This window comes from Bolinopsis microptera, chromosome 12 (assembly GCF_026151205.1).
Source record: "Bolinopsis microptera isolate Bmic1 chromosome 12, MBARI_Bmic_1.0, whole genome shotgun sequence".
NCBI lineage: Eukaryota > Metazoa > Ctenophora > Tentaculata > Lobata > Bolinopsidae > Bolinopsis > Bolinopsis microptera.
Window position 1 is genome coordinate 12,142,374 of NC_087083.1, and position 17,303 is coordinate 12,159,676.

At 38.0% G+C, this 17,303-nt stretch overlaps 2 protein-coding genes across 2 annotated transcripts in view; one reads left to right on the plus strand and one right to left on the minus strand.

Moving 5' to 3' along the window:
• LOC134824344 (NAD(P) transhydrogenase, mitochondrial-like) overlaps positions 1-17,303 on the plus strand; it is a 1,149,555-nt gene that overhangs the window by 403,803 nt on the left and 728,449 nt on the right. The gene's annotated exons all lie outside the window — the stretch shown is intronic.
• Positions 14,219-17,303, minus strand: part of LOC134823914 (TOG array regulator of axonemal microtubules protein 1-like) — a 53,441-nt gene continuing 50,356 nt past the window's right edge. Inside the window, exons 32-36 of the mRNA XM_063835511.1 lie at positions 16,213-16,383; positions 15,884-16,001; positions 15,312-15,483; positions 15,084-15,178; positions 14,219-14,848 (exon numbers count right to left, since the gene is read on the minus strand). Coding sequence (XP_063691581.1) covers positions 14,612-14,848; positions 15,084-15,178; positions 15,312-15,483; positions 15,884-16,001; positions 16,213-16,383 — 793 coding nt within the window. The 3' untranslated portion in view covers positions 14,219-14,611. The remainder of the gene's footprint in view (positions 14,849-15,083; positions 15,179-15,311; positions 15,484-15,883; positions 16,002-16,212; positions 16,384-17,303) is intronic.

The following is a 17,303-nucleotide window of genomic DNA, read 5'->3' on the forward strand; positions in this document are numbered from 1 at the left end:
TTCCATTACAATTTACTGTGATCCTGAAGCCACGTTTCTCTACTACCCAGTGTTTATCTGTTTCTGCAGGTAGACTCTGGAAGGGAGTGGTGCCTGACTGACAATTGTAAAGCATAAACTTTACAGGAGTAGTGAACCTGATAACAATAGTTACTGCATCACTATATCCTTCCTCACTATAGAACTGTATATATATATACTGCCTACTACCCACAGTGAAGCTAGTTCTCAAGTGTAGGTAAGAAGTTTCCAGATCAGCAGGGATACTTTCGTCACTAACCACAGGGCTCCACTTATCTGTTGATTTGTAAGTTATGATTGATAAACTGGGATGAAATGTTTTGAGATGCAACACGGATCTCAGAAATGTTGATTATTAGAATTATATATGATATATACATGAGAGGACTTGACTATAATTATCTCAGTGATAAGTAATATGTAGTTAATGAATACGATAGATAGAGTGAGTTATATATAGATTGAAAATTTCAAAACCATAGAACCATCTTAAAATGAAAATGATTGAATTATAACAGGCTATTCATGGTTTTCGGTTAATATAGAAAATAAACGTGCATATGTATATTAAATAATGATTAAATACATAGTACATGATACGAATTAATAATAATTTCTGTCATAATCTGAAAAGTCACATGGTATGAAATAGGGGTACATCACCTGTTTCGTTGGTACAATACAGCCACACACTATGACTGTTTCTGCAACTGTTTGTTGAAACGTTTACAAAGCATTCAGATTTTGTATCTTTGTTGTTAATGTCTTTGCAGATCAATTCATTCAGTATCATTGACTCTATTGTTTGTTGTAATAAAAACGGCCTGAATTATATTATTAGTTGCATAGATTTACCTGCAGGTTTACAAACCCTCATAATATAAATATTACCACGTACCGTGTTTAAACTTTATATCAATGTTCAGAAGAAAAAAGTTATAAAAACTCACTCGGGACTGAGTTTCCAGTAATTGTTCGGTTTGCTGCCCCATTCTCCCTGTTTGTTTCCAAGATAGCGACAGAAAGTATTTGCTGTGTACCAATTAAAGTTACCAGGACAAACGGTCCCGTTCATCTTTTCTCCACTTGTCTTATTTACTAAACTCACAACAAGCAAACCTTCTTCTCTTGTTCCAATAACTGTCCCGTTCACTTCATGTATTAGAGTTGCTTCAAACAATTTCCAATCTGCACGAAGTGGAATTTGTTTGTCAATGAATCAAAAAACTCAGTTCTCTATCTGGCCGATAAGAACGCAGTTTGTGACAAAGGGGAGTTATTTCGAGGACGAGAGTCCTGGCGATCGGTTATCTTGAATATTTTTGATGGAAGATCGTTGACAAAACAAGAAATGCGGCCGCTTTTATTTTGTGGATGGCCGATCAATTTCCCGATCCGTGATGGCGTACGCGTATTTATCATATTCCATACAACCTGGGGACGGCCCAGTCGTTACTGCATTTATATAAACATGCAAATATGGCGAAGTGACATGCCGACTGCCGAGCGCCGCGCAGTTAATATAATTCTATATTGAATTTGAAAATCGTGTATATTTCTATGTAACCATATGTTTATTGTTTATGCAACCTTACAAGGATCTGTGCAAGATAGTACTACTAACTCAAAATAATAATAATATGCTATCAATTAGTGCCTAGTGGGATACGTACATGATGAAATTAATAATGTACTTGGTTGGTTCAGCGCCGCGCGCCAACAATTATATAATTCAGATTATCAAGCAAAATAACTTTGCGCAGGTAGAAACGTGGGCTGGCACGTACGCACGCTCGCTCGCACGGTCGCAAGCTACCATATACAAAAAAAAACCTCGTTCGCTAACCCTTTTCCTTGACTTTTTTGTGCCTTCGGCACTTTGAGTCATGGATCGGGAAAAAATTTCCACCAATTTGGTTAAAAATTGTTTTTAGAAAACGTTACTTTCCATTTTCAAATTTATTTCAGCCCAACTGTAACTATGGTAACTAGTAGTGTAACTATGGTAACTAGTTATGTAACTATGGTAACTAGTAGTGTAACTAATGTAACTAGTAGTGTAACTATGGTAACTAGTAGTAGTGATAGATTGTTTTACTATGGCAACTAGTAGTGTAACTATGGTAACTAGTAGTGTAACTATGGTAACTAGTAATGTAACTATGGTAACTAGTAGTGTAACTATGGTAACTAGTAGTGTAACTATGGTAACTAGTAGTGTAACTATGGTAACTAATAGTGTAACTATGGTAACTAATAGTGTAACTATGGTAACTAATAGTGTAACTATGGTAACTTTCCAATGTTGCAACCAGTGTTTCATCACAACAGTTTTAGGTTAATTTTGTGTCATATTTTGAAATTCAGCTTTTACATTTTATCGCATCGCAAGAAATATTAATCTCGACCTAAGATACAGCCGATGAAATGTAACACAGCCGATGAAATGTAATACTGACTGCTGTATATTTAAATGTTATGTAATATATATATGAGTATATAATCTTATATTAACCATACTTATCTTAGCCCAGGATTTATGTCCAGGTTTTAACTTTTATGTCTATGACTATAGTCATTCTACAGTTGAAATAAACACTCGTTATCAATTCAACCTTAAGAAGTCAACGAACTCACAAACTTAAGATCGTAGAAAATCATAAAACACTTAATGTAAGCGGATTAAACGCGACTATTAGATCACTTAAAGACAGAGAAAATCCTATCTGACTCTCAATAGGGATTTCGGGCTGGGCATAGCTGCGAACATGCTTTACTAGAAGCCCAAAACCATATCTACAGGGCACTAGAAAGAAAGCAGGTCACAGCGCTGTTTCTTTTGGACTACAGCAAGGCCTTTGACATGGTTAACAGCAGTATTCGTTTAAGAAAACTTGAGCACTTATGGAGTTTGGGGGTTCACAGTGCTCCATTCTCGGACCAATTCTGTTCATGATTTACATCAACGACCTTCCTCAGATTAGTAATTTAGCTAAACATATGTATTTCGCTGACGACGCAAACCTAACAATAAGTACAGATACGTTTGAACACCTTAATGCAATGGTGAATGAGATTCTGACTTTGATAATTGATTGGGCCACTATACTAATAACGAGGCTTAAATTAAATGCTAGCAAAACCAAACATATGAACTTCGCAAATAAGAAAACTGAGGATATAGAAATCTACATGGGAGGTGAACGATTGAAGCAAAGTGATCACGAAAAGTTTCTTGGCGTGATCATTGATACCAAGCTAAATTGGGCCCACCACATTAGACATTTAGCCACTAAAGTATCTAGAAATGCAGGCATTCTCTACAAACTCAAAGGCTCAGTACCTAACAAAGCACTTAAGTTGATATACAACAGCTTTGTTCAGTCTCACTTGTGCTATACTGCTGCACAGTTCGAAGAACAAGATCGCTTAACTCCGTTAAAAGAGTCTTCTCGGCCCAGAAAAAGGGCATTCGTGCTGCAGACAACCAATACCACCGCTATTTTTATGACAAAGATCTGAACAGTACACCTTCACACACAAAGGAAATTTTCAATAAACTAGAAGTATTAGCTTTACCGAACGTGATAGCTAAATGTATATTATGCTTAATGCACAAAGTATATTCTAACACTGCACCACCAAATATTATAAGAATGTTCACTGTTTCAAACTTAAACGCACCTAGAAGAGAACCTCACTACTATACCTCAGTTCTTTGCAGTACCATTTAACCGTTTATGTAATTCAGACAAGAGCATTTCTTACATTGGGCCTAAATTATATAACAAAACGGTCAACTTTATTAACAAGGACATAAAATACGTCACGATCACTTGCCTACAAGACAAATTCTTAAATTCATTCAAGTCTACAGTCAACAAGCATGTGCTTACTGTACAAGCACTTAACCCGGATGACAAGGACTGGAACAACTCAAATTTCGTATTTTTACATTTTAGAAACTTAAATAATTTGGTACAACATACGTTGATAGTGACGAGCAACAAAACTTTTACCTCAGAACGAAATATGACTATATTCGAGCATTTTTACAATGCTATCGCTACCACGCAATTTCACTGTCATTTACAAGATAAAAATATCATCGCGCATTCTTCAGACCCTGTGTCGCTGTTCTAAATTTATGTCAAGAGATAAGAGTTATTCACAAATTCTTAATATAAGTACTATACTGTTTAAATTTGCTAATAGTGCAATCATATTTTAATATAAAATTTGTATACATTATTCATATTTTATACATTGTGTGCATATATTTATATTTGATTGTAATTAAAGATGTTAAGGCGTTAGTGCCGAGTAATGCCTCTGGGTAGTGCTCCTCAATCAATCAATCAATCAAACTTATTTAAAAACAATACTTTATGCACATTATATATAAATATGATATATAGACTTTTAATTTTATTGAAGATATATGATTTAAACCTGGACAGTCATCTTCATTGCAAGGTTGACTTTCGGACGCTTCCCCAACACAATCTGCACCACCTTGTGACGGAGGAGGTTCAGTACAAGTTCTTATTCGTGTTTCATTGCCTCCTCCGCAGATTGCTGAACATTCTGACCAATCTTCGAATTCACTATACCCTCCATCAACTGACAAATAAAACATTATATTAGCGATAGCATCGTACTCCTAGAAAGTAAGAATATAGTGAAACTAATTTTTGGTTCGGTTTATAACGTCTTCATTAAAATCGTGATAAAATTAGGAAATGATAACTTCCGTGTAGCCACGACTACGTTTGACAAAACCATTATACAATTTAAGTAGTTATCATCAGTCTATGTAAAAAGTTTACCTTCGCCACAAGTTAAGAAGACATCACCGAAATGGCCGCAGTTGTGAGATTCACTGTATCTACAAGATGACCACTCATAATCATTAAGGCATTGCACATTATCCAGTTTGATGTCCAAGTTATCCTGTAATCTAAAATAGTCCCCATTTTTCCAACTTTGGGCGCCAGGAGATCCCATTTCTTTACAAATCGCATGTGCAGCATTATAATCAAAATAATCGTAACACACTGTTCCACCCTTGTAAAGCAACAGACCTTTTTCATTCTCCGGAACATCGTTTCCATTTTCATCAACGATTCGGAACAAAATACCAGTTTCAGTAGTTGGCGCAACATCTGAGTTGAATATACAGGGTGAGTTGAAAATAGTGTGTGGAATGTAACAAGAATTTCGCCGCGGTAACACCACGCACGATCAAAGACATTTTTATCCAAAGATACCGTAATAAAGTACCTATGTAATATTAAGAGAATTACAAATTCATAGCAGTGACTCACCCTGGTTCTCCTTCACAGTTTCAACATATTCTGTGTCCTCAGTTCTCACACCATGATTATGCACCAGCGTTAAACTGCAGGTAGAAAAAGTTAGTAACATTATTAGGTTAACAATCACCATGCTTTTTTAGAAGAAGCAAGATTTAGATCCAAACCTGTATAGCTCTATTAATTATATATACCAGGCATATTAGGGTCACGAAATCCTCTCCGAACCTCCACGTGGTGTGGCCTGGTTGGCACTAACGGGTGGTGTGCTCTCTTGTTGAGTACAAAGGTTGGGACTGCCAACTCAAAGTTCCCATAGGAACCAGGAAGTCAACACTAACAGCTACCAAGCACCAGGAAATTTATCTTTCAGATATTATCAGGTTACAAGATAGTACACGCACAAATGACGACACGTTAGACACAGATACCTAGCTCTAAGAGCTATTAAATCACCAGGAAATTCTCTTTCAGATTTCAGGTCCCATCGTAGTCACCCACCACAGAGCTAGGGATTTCAATTCGCTCATTTTGACTACAAGGACACACTGATAATGAGTAGTCTTGGCAAATCTCCATCCAGTAACCACTTTTCAGGTCTTTTCAGTTAAGACAGCTAATGCACAAGGGCTGAAACACGCTAGACACAAGCTCGTGATAAGACAGAGTAGTTAGGGATTTCAACTTTCAACTCTCTCACTCTGACTATAACGAGGACACACTGATAGCGAGAATTCCTGGCACTTTTTCCTCCAGTAACCACTTTTCAGGTCTTCTTAGCTAGACAGCTAAGGGCTAATCTTGAGGCCATCAGATTTAACCTAGGATCAGGGGACCGGGTTAGCTTTGCCACACTTTTCATTGAAGTGTGACTGAACGCTCTACAATCATCTAGTAGCAGCAGAGTTTGACTGACGTCTGACACCCTTACTGGTTCTAATCAGTTTCTACAGCGGAAGATCTCAACGCTAGAAACAGTTCATCTTTGACATCCTGCAGAGATGCTTTATCACAGCCTGTCCTATTACACGGGGAACCCTTAAATCTACAGTACCCTGGTGGACAGCATACTCACTAAAGCATAGTGGACCTCTTTAGTTCTGAGATGCATAGCTAACCGGACCAGGAATAAACATCAATGCAATGCTTCGGGGATGCAAATAGGACATACAACTTTTAACGAATGCATTACTCAAACTTTGGATTCAATTTGTTAACTCAACGTTACATGGTAACAATACAGGACAGTCACAGACAATCCTCCTTTAGGTTCATTGAGGAAATCGTACCCGCTACTTGCGTTACACATGGCAAGTATCTGGACTAATGATAACGTAGGATCCCCATCAATCATTAATTCTTCTCAGATTCCCAGGCTGCATTTAAAGCGTTTAACAGCACCAGTTTTAACTTCAGGTTCGTTCTGAACATCTCAAACCAACTCAACTCACTAGGTATTTACATCGAGTAGAACTTTGATGTTCCAGGACATGAAGGAGTATACGGTAAAGAATTAGCGGACGAACTCGCAAGGGACTATCAATCCAACAACATACCCATAGGACCACAACCCTTCCTCCCAATTAGGCCACACTCAGTGACGAAGGAAACCACACTTGAGATGTTCCTCAACAAATATAAATACAGGAACTTTAATTTTTCTGGAACTCACATCAGATGACTAACATGTTCGCTGTCAGGATAGGTCACAGCCCACTAATTTATTTTCAGAACGTGGCGAACAACGTCAACTTCGAGACGCAAGATTGTGAACACTTTTCAGGAGAAGCATAAACATCCCAGCACAGGGGTGTAGGAATGATTTTCTTCATGGGGGGGGGCAAATTCTAAATATTTTTTGGCGCTTCGCGCCACAGCCTAAATTTCGAGGGTAAGGACAAAAGGAAATTGCAGCAACGTTTGCCCTGACAAATCGCGATTTTTCAGATCCTGGGCCTCACGACAAATCGCGATCGCAATTTTTTCATTTTTCCGCGTCAAATTGCGCATTTTCCTTTAAATCTGAGGACAAAATTCGCGTATTTTCCTTCAAATCTGTGGGCCAAATTGAAATATCACGTTTTCTATAAATATAATTAGTATATGAAACCAATCAGTATCACATCCACAACCTTCCGAATGTACCGGTGGGCCAAAAGTCAGTGTGCAAACGTTGGGTCTTATACCTCCGCCGTGTTTTATATTTGAGAGCTGTTGCTTTGCAGATGGCATACTGTACTTACTGGTTCGAGGATTCCGTCGTCAAAATTTGAAAATTCGAATATTTTAGACCACGCCCATTCAATATTAAAACACCTATATTGTTTTCTCTGAACATACTGAACGCCTAATTTTTTCAGAGACGGTAGTTTATCAAATGTTGCATATGATCTGAAAACATGAGGCAAAACGGATTAGAAATGACGAAGTTATCAAGCATTTTGTGTATCTCGTTAACAAAATTGACTGGGTGATTATGTGACACCGTGACACGACACCTTAATTGGGCACCCTTAACAATTCCCATAATGTTTAACGGGGTAGTTAACGGGGTCATCTTATCACGTGATTAGGTAAACCAATCACCTGATCACACGTAATGAATAAACTCGTTATGCTTCATATCTCGGTCATCTGAGAAGCTACATTTCTAATTCTTTCAGGACAAACGTAATTAGAATGGCCAAACACAATTCAATAACATTTAGCTTGATGCGACTATCCAAACTATTAAATAAATGTGAAAATGAACCTCCAATTGAAAAAAATGAACGCGAATATTTTTCAAGTTGACAAATTCCTCGAACCAGTGGTGGTACTAAGTCATACCAGAAGGAAGTATTTCAATTGGGCACTCAGTGACTGAGCTATTAAGGCCAACGTTTGCACACTGACTTTTGGCCCACCCTGTAGGTATGGACTTCAAAAAAAACCGAAAAATATATTTTCGGCTCAGAATGATCAGGGTAGCATGAAACATGATTAAAAGTAGTTTCCAAGAAAACTTTGAAAATTTTTGACTTAGAAAATTTTCGGTCCGAGTCATTCTCGATACGTACCTCTGAAAGCAGAGCTCCCGCTTCCGAGCTCGTATTGCGAAGGGGAGGCCTGCCTTCCGAGATCGCATTACAAAGCTGGGAACCCTCGAGTCCAAAATCGTATATCGAACTTCGAAAACCGAAAAAAATATTTTGGCTCACAATGATTAGGGTAGCATGAAACATGAACAAAAGTAGTTTCCAAGAAAACTTTGAAAATTGTTGACTAAATTTCACTAAATTTTTGACTAAATTTCAGGAAAAAAATTTGGAAACCTAAATTAAAAAGTTGGCCCTTTTTGGCCCCTTGCCCAGATTTCATGGGGGGGGGGGCGATGGCCCCCCCCCCCCCCCCCTGCCCCCCCCCCCCCCCCCCGCTTCCTACACCCCTGTCCCAGCACCTCCTCTGCAAGTGCATCCAGAACATGACGCTCAAAATGAGGATAATTGGTAAACCCCTACGCGACGGAGGATCTTAACAACAGTAAACTCAACCATATCTTCAAATTTGTGGAACAGTCGACAAGACTGGATAGGGAAAACTCTTTTGGGTAACCTCCTTGGATTCTTCACCAGGAACTTTCGCTTAATCCCACACTAGGAACTCAACCTAGACCCATCTCCGCATAGAGACATATCTCCCAGGCTTTGACCTTGCTCGGAAGTCCCTATCTGCCCGCAGAAGTATTACAACGGAAATGGGTTTGCTCTGAGCCAGGTAGCGACAGCTTAAAGGCTCCAGGGGTCTGTTGCATTAATAATAATAGGATTATGGCCACATGGCCATCTCGACAAAACTTGAAACCCAACTGCACTCTACGCTATTGCAGTTCGCACAATATTATCAAAAAGATTAATTATTTTTAGGACGTTAACATGATATTTATTTAGCATTGATATTTATTATTTTATAATTTCGTATACACTTTGGGAGTCCTGGCGTGCAGCTAGCAGGGGTTGCATTCTGTGGGTACGGCGATAAGACCTCCCTATTAAAGTAGGAGGCCAGAAACCGTTGACCAGAACAGAGAGATACCAGGCATCTCGGGGGAAATAAAAGTGCACTGTATAGAATAAAATCGGTATAAGGAAGTTCACGACACGATCCCAATCGTTTAGCCTCTCAAATAAATTGACTAGAGTCAGATATATCCCATGATGCATGAGGGCATTACATTATGTGGGACACGAGGGCAGAGGGCACCGCCCTCGTTTCCTCCAACCTCGAGTTCGGTTCCCATTGAGTGGTATTGTCATGGAATAGTCGCCACCAAATGCGATAAGAGCTATAATAAATCACATTTCTTCCACAAAACTAGCTAATAAACTTAAAGTTTAAGTTTGGGGGAAAGAAGGGGTCGATATATCGAGGTACTCGATATAGAGTGGCCCAATATATACCTAGACTATAGAGGTTCGATTGTAAAACAGTAAATGGTCGGTCTGTTCATTCATAATTTATAATAGGAGGCAGTACGCGGCACAAACCATGCGTTACGGAGTACTTAATTTAAATTGATATTACTTCCTTTTGTCTGGACAAAGAAGACACTGGGGCGGTCCACTCGACCCAATTTTTGTTAAAAATTTATATACCTGAACCTCTTACTCTCCAAAGTGTTAAATTAAGTTAACTTTAATAGAAAAAAATTTCTATTTGAGAAAAGACACATATATATCAGCATTCCTTACCCTATCAAAAATGATATCACGAAGCACCCCATATCGTCGTTGTAAGAATCGCTCCTAAATTCTCATGAACTCTATAAATCTTGAAGAAATAAAATAAAACATAGCAAACAGTCAAATAAACTTAATAAGTTAAATTAAAAACATAGGAAGGAATGATGGGTAGCGGGACGGTAAATACTTTGTCAATTTGGAGGGTAGAGTCACGTGATGGGAGAAGGAATATGATTTATAATTGGATGAAAAAGTTCTACTAATTATAGTTATACAATTATACAATTATAGTAGAATAATGTCGCACAAAAGTATATATAATAAATCCGCATATTTATCATAAAATATATCCTGATTTAACTTTAAGATTGGCGAGGATAGCGAAGATAATGATGTAACAGAATTGCAAAAATCCCCGATTCAAGGATGAAAATAATTTCGACCTTACTAATGATGATGCTAAGAATGTGATTAGTAAATCGAGAATGTTATTAATGATATGTCCCAACAGTGAGATTCGCAAAAAAATAACGACACAGCTACTAACTTACGAAATATTAATCTAAATAATTCAAAAAATTATTTCTGCTGTATGTAATTATGTATTTGACCAAAACCCATAATCATGGGTAGAGTGGACCGCTGCCAGTGTCTCTCTTTCCCAAACAAAAAGAAATGATATTAATTTGGTTGACCGTTTTCAATGCAAAATGATACCGAGAATGAAATCGGTCGCTCGCTTTTCCCAGTGGTGGTAGTAAGTCATACCAGAAAGAATTGTTTCAATTGGGCACTCAGTGACTGAGCTATTAAGGCCAACGTATAGGTACTGACTTTTGGCCCACCCTGTGTATATATGTATTTATGTAAATTGTGGGTGGTGTCGTCTGCTGACAGTGCTCAATCGGCAAGACGAGAGCTAGATGTATATATGTATGTATATATGTATCACGACAATCTATCGTAAAACAGGGGTTCCAGAAAACCCACTTTTTGATACTCCTGAAACACGAAATTTGTTTTACAGTCGATTTGGTCAACGTCTAGACGCCCTGCAAAGTTTCAGAACTCTAACTCAATTTTAACATGGTTTTTAAGTCACCTGAATATGGCGATTTTGGGTTTTTTAAACCAAATTTCGTATAACATGCTGGCGCGTATTTTGCGCAAATTTCTTAAAAACCTCCACATAACTATATCTTATTCCTGTCATCTTTAACATTGAATTAGAATGACTTGAACTTAAATATACCTGCTGAACTACTTTCGATGAGTCTTAATGCCAGAAAATCAATAAAGGGGGTATTAAAGTAAAGGGGGTAAATAGTAAAGGGGGTAAATAGTATTGTGAATATAAGAGGCACGGTCATACTTGCCAGCATTGTGATATAATTGAAGATGCACATTTATTGTACTAACAAAATAGGAACCGACCAGTGCAGCAAGGAAAACACGCAAGGCCCAAACTACGAACACATGCATGGCATTGGTACTGTTGTGCCAGATAACACCAACAAACTTCCACATGTTACAAGAAGTCAGCAATAATTATATTCCTTGACAGGACGACAGCATCTGATCCGAAAAGTACTAAACACCCGAACTATAAAATCTGTGATAGTCGCACCACCGTCGAGCAAAGGAAACTGGCTGATCTGAAAATTGGTGGACTGATGACTATCGAAAATGCCAAGAAACTACAGCTGTGCTTTGCTCAACTTGATCGTAGAGTCAAGAGTGTGTTCTAGAAATAAACCGAAGATGCAGCTCTCTCACGTTCAAGACACTCTGACCGAGGGTAATCGGTCTTTTCTAATGACATAATGGCCTTTGTTTTAATCCTAAGTTTATGGGGAGTTAGCATTGGGTTTACTTGCCACAACAAAGCAGGAACCCTCTGCTTGAAATGCTCATGAATAAAACATTGTTATGTTGTTGGTCTGGGGATGTGCTCCAACTTCTTTCTTTGTGTTACAAGATAATCACACATAAGCGGGTCTTTAACATCTGCTGACAGTTTACAAGCTACAATGAACGTACTGTTCACTAAGAACACTGACTGGATGGACCTTGGCAAAAAGCCAAGGACTTACAGCTTCTTGGGATTGACACTATGTTCACCACCATTGGTAATGCTGTCCGAGACAGTGCCCGTAGTTACACTACTAGTAACACTACTAGTAACACTACTAGTAACACTACTAGTAACACTACTAGTTACACTACTAGTAACACTACTAGTTACACTACTAGTAATATTTGTAGATAATGTTCACCTTTAAGTAAACGGTTAAAAGTAGTATTACTAGTATCCCATGGAGACTGAAAATATATCTTGCAGAACCTGGTTGGAAACAACCTATCACTACTAGTAGTCACCATAGTTACACTACTAGTTACCATAGTAAAACCACCTATCACTACTAGTAGTCACCATAGTTACACTACTAGTTACCATAGTAAAACCAACTATCACTACTACTAGTTACCATAGTTACACTACTAGTTAGCATCGTAAAACCACCTATCACTACTAGTAGTCACCATAGTTACACTACTAGTTAGCATAGTAAAACCACCTATCACTACTACTAGTTACCATAGTTACACTACTAGTTAGCATAGTAAAACCAACTATCACTACTACTAGTTACCATAGTTACACTACTAGTTACCATAGTAAAACCAACTATCACTACTACTAGTTACCATAGTTACACTACTAGTTACCATAGTAAAACCACCTATCACTACTACTAGTCACCATAGTTACACTACTAGTTAGCATAGTAAAACCAACTATCACTACTACTAGTTACCATAGTTACACTACTAGTTACCATAGTAAAACCAACTATCACTACTACTAGTTACCATAGTTACACTACTAGTTACCATAGTAAAACAACCTATCACTACTAGTAGTCACCATAGTTACACTACTAGTTAGCATAGTAAAACCACCTATCACTACTACTAGTTACCATAGTTACACTACTAGTTAGCATAGTAAAACCACCTATCACTACTACTAGTTACCATAGTTACACTACTAGTTAGCATAGTAAAACCACCTATCACTACTACTAGTTACCATAGTTACACTACTAGTTACCATAGTAAAACCAACTATCACTACTACTAGTTACCATAGTTACACTACTAGTTAGCATCGTAAAACCACCTATCACTACTACTAGTCACCATAGTTACACTACTAGTTAGCATAGTAAAACCACCTATCACTACTACTAGTTACCATAGTTACACTACTAGTTACCATAGTAAAACCACCTATCACGACTACTAGTTACCATAGTTACACTACTAGTTAGCATAGTAAAACCACCTATCACTACTACTAGTTACCATAGTTACACTACTAGTTAGCATAGTAAAACCACCTATCACTACTACTAGTTACCATAGTTACACTACTAGTTACCATATTAAAACCACCTATCACGACTACTAGTTACCATAGTTACTCTACTAGTAACCATAGTAAAACAATTCTATCACTACTACTAGTTACCATAGTTACAATACTAGTTACCATAGTAAAACGACCTATCGCGGAGCTAACAAGAATTTCGCCGCGGTTTCACCACGCACGATCAAGTTTCCCTACAAAGTAATTGTTTTACTAATTGTATAATAATTGTATCCCAGAGTGGTGTTTGGCGCATGTAATAATCGTTTTTATTATATTAGGCGTGCAAAACTTGAAAACTCTGAGCGCATCTAGGGTGTCGCCGTCATGTCGAGCGTGGAGCTAAAAATCCTGGATGCAGCCAAGTTCGACGATTTGCATTTTTTGTTAGGGACCGGCCCACTAAGTTCCCATCCTTTGATTGTTTTTTATAGCCGTCAGGAGAATCAATCCATCGACCTTGATTAATCCACAGTCGTAAACGATGGTGGTGGAATCGATATTGGTAGTTGATATTTGTCCAAATTGGACATGTTGAGGACAATTATCTTTTCTATATTGGGTTTTGTTCATGGTCAGAGTTGGGGCAATGGTAACGGTTGGGGTAAAGTTTTCCGTACGACCGTTTCGTTTTGCTAGAAATAAGAATACGGATACCTTATAAACCACTTATTAGGCGAGCGATTTAACAAGAGCCGAAATCATCATGAGAAATGAAACAAGCTACATTCATTATTCAGTTAAAGTTCCAAAAAGGTTTTCATTTATAATGTACATGTGCAGATACAAATTCTATAATACAAACATTTTACATTTTAAAATCAACCGACAGATGCGTCTAAAACTAAAAATATAACTGTTCCGTGTTAACCACGAATTACTGATCTTTACAAAACAATAAATTAACATTCGCGGTGGATTAATAATAATGTACACGGCGCGTGCACACGTGCATGGACTGAGAAGCATTATTATTCCGGGAACTGAAGTGAAGAAACTTTGATGAGCACGCACAAATATGTACATGAGACTGAAAAGATACGCGCATGTGCAGCACCCTAGCTCGATCTGATGACGGTCGCCACGTGACGTCATGCCTTGGTGACGTCACGCGTAAGATGTCACGTGTTTGCGACTAAATATTCTCGAATAGTTCCCACGGTGGCGGGTTTGATCCTGTTTATTTCCGTCAATAGTTTGTTTCCCATGCACTGATAAAGGAGGCACGCCAGACGCCCCACGTAGGAGCCCAGATTGTTTGCTCCGTTGGTTTGAACCAGACATTCGCTGTGTTCCACGATTATTGGGACTGTCATTTGTTCCACCAACTTAGGTCGCACCTCGTGCACTTGTCGCACCTGGAACAACATTCATTATTATATTCGTCTTACATTTTTAGAAGAGACAAGTATGAGAATAATATGAAACCGGAGACTTGTTACAAATACAAGAAACATCAAAAGGGAATATCATCCGACTATTTTTTAGTGTCTAAGATTTTCAGTTATATACAATAATTTGAGCATTTCAATTTCACTGTAAAATGAACAACGTGCAACAGCGAAAGAAAAGAACGCAAAGTAAAAGATTTACCATATCTGAGATCTTGTCGAGTATGATAGGCTTTATTCTGGGGTTGTTCTGACTTTTGATGATCCTACAATATTCGCACACCAGTTGGGGATTATCTGAAAGCAATGTTTTGAAAGATTAAAATTCGAGAAAATTGTATCACAGCAAATTTAGCAGATCTGTTTAAACAATTACATGATATAATTATAACTATGTCTATAAGGTGGATACTTGACAAGGGAAACTTACCAACGTGAACTTTGAACCCGTCTAATATCTGACTAGTAAGCGTAACAATGTTAGCTCGCTGGGAGGCCAGGTTAGGGACCAGCTGCTCAGTGAACGGGGTCAGAACCTGGTCCAGGGACGTCTCCAGGTGGGGCAACATCCGCAGTAGGCACTGCAGTGCGTACAGGTTTACCTGGTGGACAGGGCAGTTAGTGTTATTGCAAGGAGAGGGAATGAGGTGTTAAACATTCCATAGCTCAATAAACTCTTGCTGCACTATAGTTGGGTGCGGTTAGGTTCGATGGGTAGGCGAGAGTATAAGTGTAACGAGAAAAGATACTTAAAATACTGGGCTCAACCTTGCTGTTAGGGTCCTTGAGACGGGGAGTAACTAGTTACCATAGTTACACTACTAGTTACCATAGTAACATTACTAGTTACCATAGTAACACTACTAGTTACCATAGTTACACTACTAGTTACCATAGTTACACTACTAGTTACCATAGTTACACTACTAGTTACCATAGTTACACTAGTAGTTACCATAGTTACACTACTAGTTACCATAATTACACTACTAGTTACACTACCTTGCTGTTAGGGTCCTTGAGGCGGGGAGTAAACGCATCACTTATCCGCACAATACACTGTCTGACCTCTGCTGGTTGTTTGATGGACAAGTCTAGGAGCTCAGCTATACCAGTGTATCTGAAGTAGTTATTATTCTGCACAAAATATTGAAACATTGTTATTTACAATTACAGCATAAAATATATCTTTAACAAGAATGCATTCGGACCCAGATAAATAAAAAATGATTTCAAATTAAAGCAGTTGTCAAACGCTGCCCGCCCTATCATCTCATCGATGAAATGCAAACTCCCAACTTGAAAAACACCGTAAAAAGAAACCCACAAACCTGTCCTGCCAGTTGGATGAGTTGAGGTTCTTGTACAAACTCTGCGGCATCCTGTCAGAGTGGACCGTCTCGCGCAGGTCGCGCCGAGGACCTGGTCTGCGCGCAGTGCGCGGCGAGTTAGTCTCCAGGCTGGTGTGGAGAGAGTCTGGGTGGTCTACCTCGTTGTGACAACTGGGAGGAGAGGAGGGTTAGTGTTAGTTTGATATTACTGGCTCTTTTGTAAAACATTTGCTATTTGTTGAAGTGATTTATGTTATTTAGGGCGATTCGATTTCGAATTCGAAACAATTAAATGATTACTGAAACGGACTCAATGTTATGATAGAAAAATGTCCATGTCAATGATAGATGGTGTGGTGCCCCAGAATTTATTTTAAGTGAGGAAACAGCAAACTGTTAGATATTTTCTGCTACAGCAAAGTAAATTCTGCGAGTCACCGTTTATGGATTATGTTTTGAATGATAACGAAAAAACACTACCAATGCTCGCGAGAAATAAATAACATTACCAGAATTTGTGATTAATAAATAACATTACCATAATTTGTGATTAAATCATAACGGTCTTTACATCATACATCATACATCATTAACAAGTTAAATAAATGTATAGCGAACTCATTTTAATATACTTCGTAAGCTAATATATCAGCAAAGTATAACTATAAGGAGAGAAGAAAATAAAGAAAAAAAGAAGTAAAATTCCCTGGTACCAATTCTGTAAAAACTTACAGAAAAGAAATAGCAAAAATAGAAACTTCATTTTATGTAAATCAATAATAAAAGACTAAAATCGATGGTGAAAAGTGCGATTATTGCGACTGGTGAGTAAATCGTTTTCTTCACAATTTGTTGTTATCCCCAAAAGATGATTTCTTGACGGGAACCAAATTTTCGGTTGACAATCTTAGAAATGAGTGACTCATTGACATAAAAAATAAGCAATCGGAAAATAAAATGTGTCCCAATTCTAGATCATAACAATAATCCGTGATAGCTAGAAGATGATGATGTAATATGAGAAAATGAAGTGTCCACTGTTCGCTTATCCGGCGAAACTACAGGTTTTCTTTTTGCACTGAAATGAATGA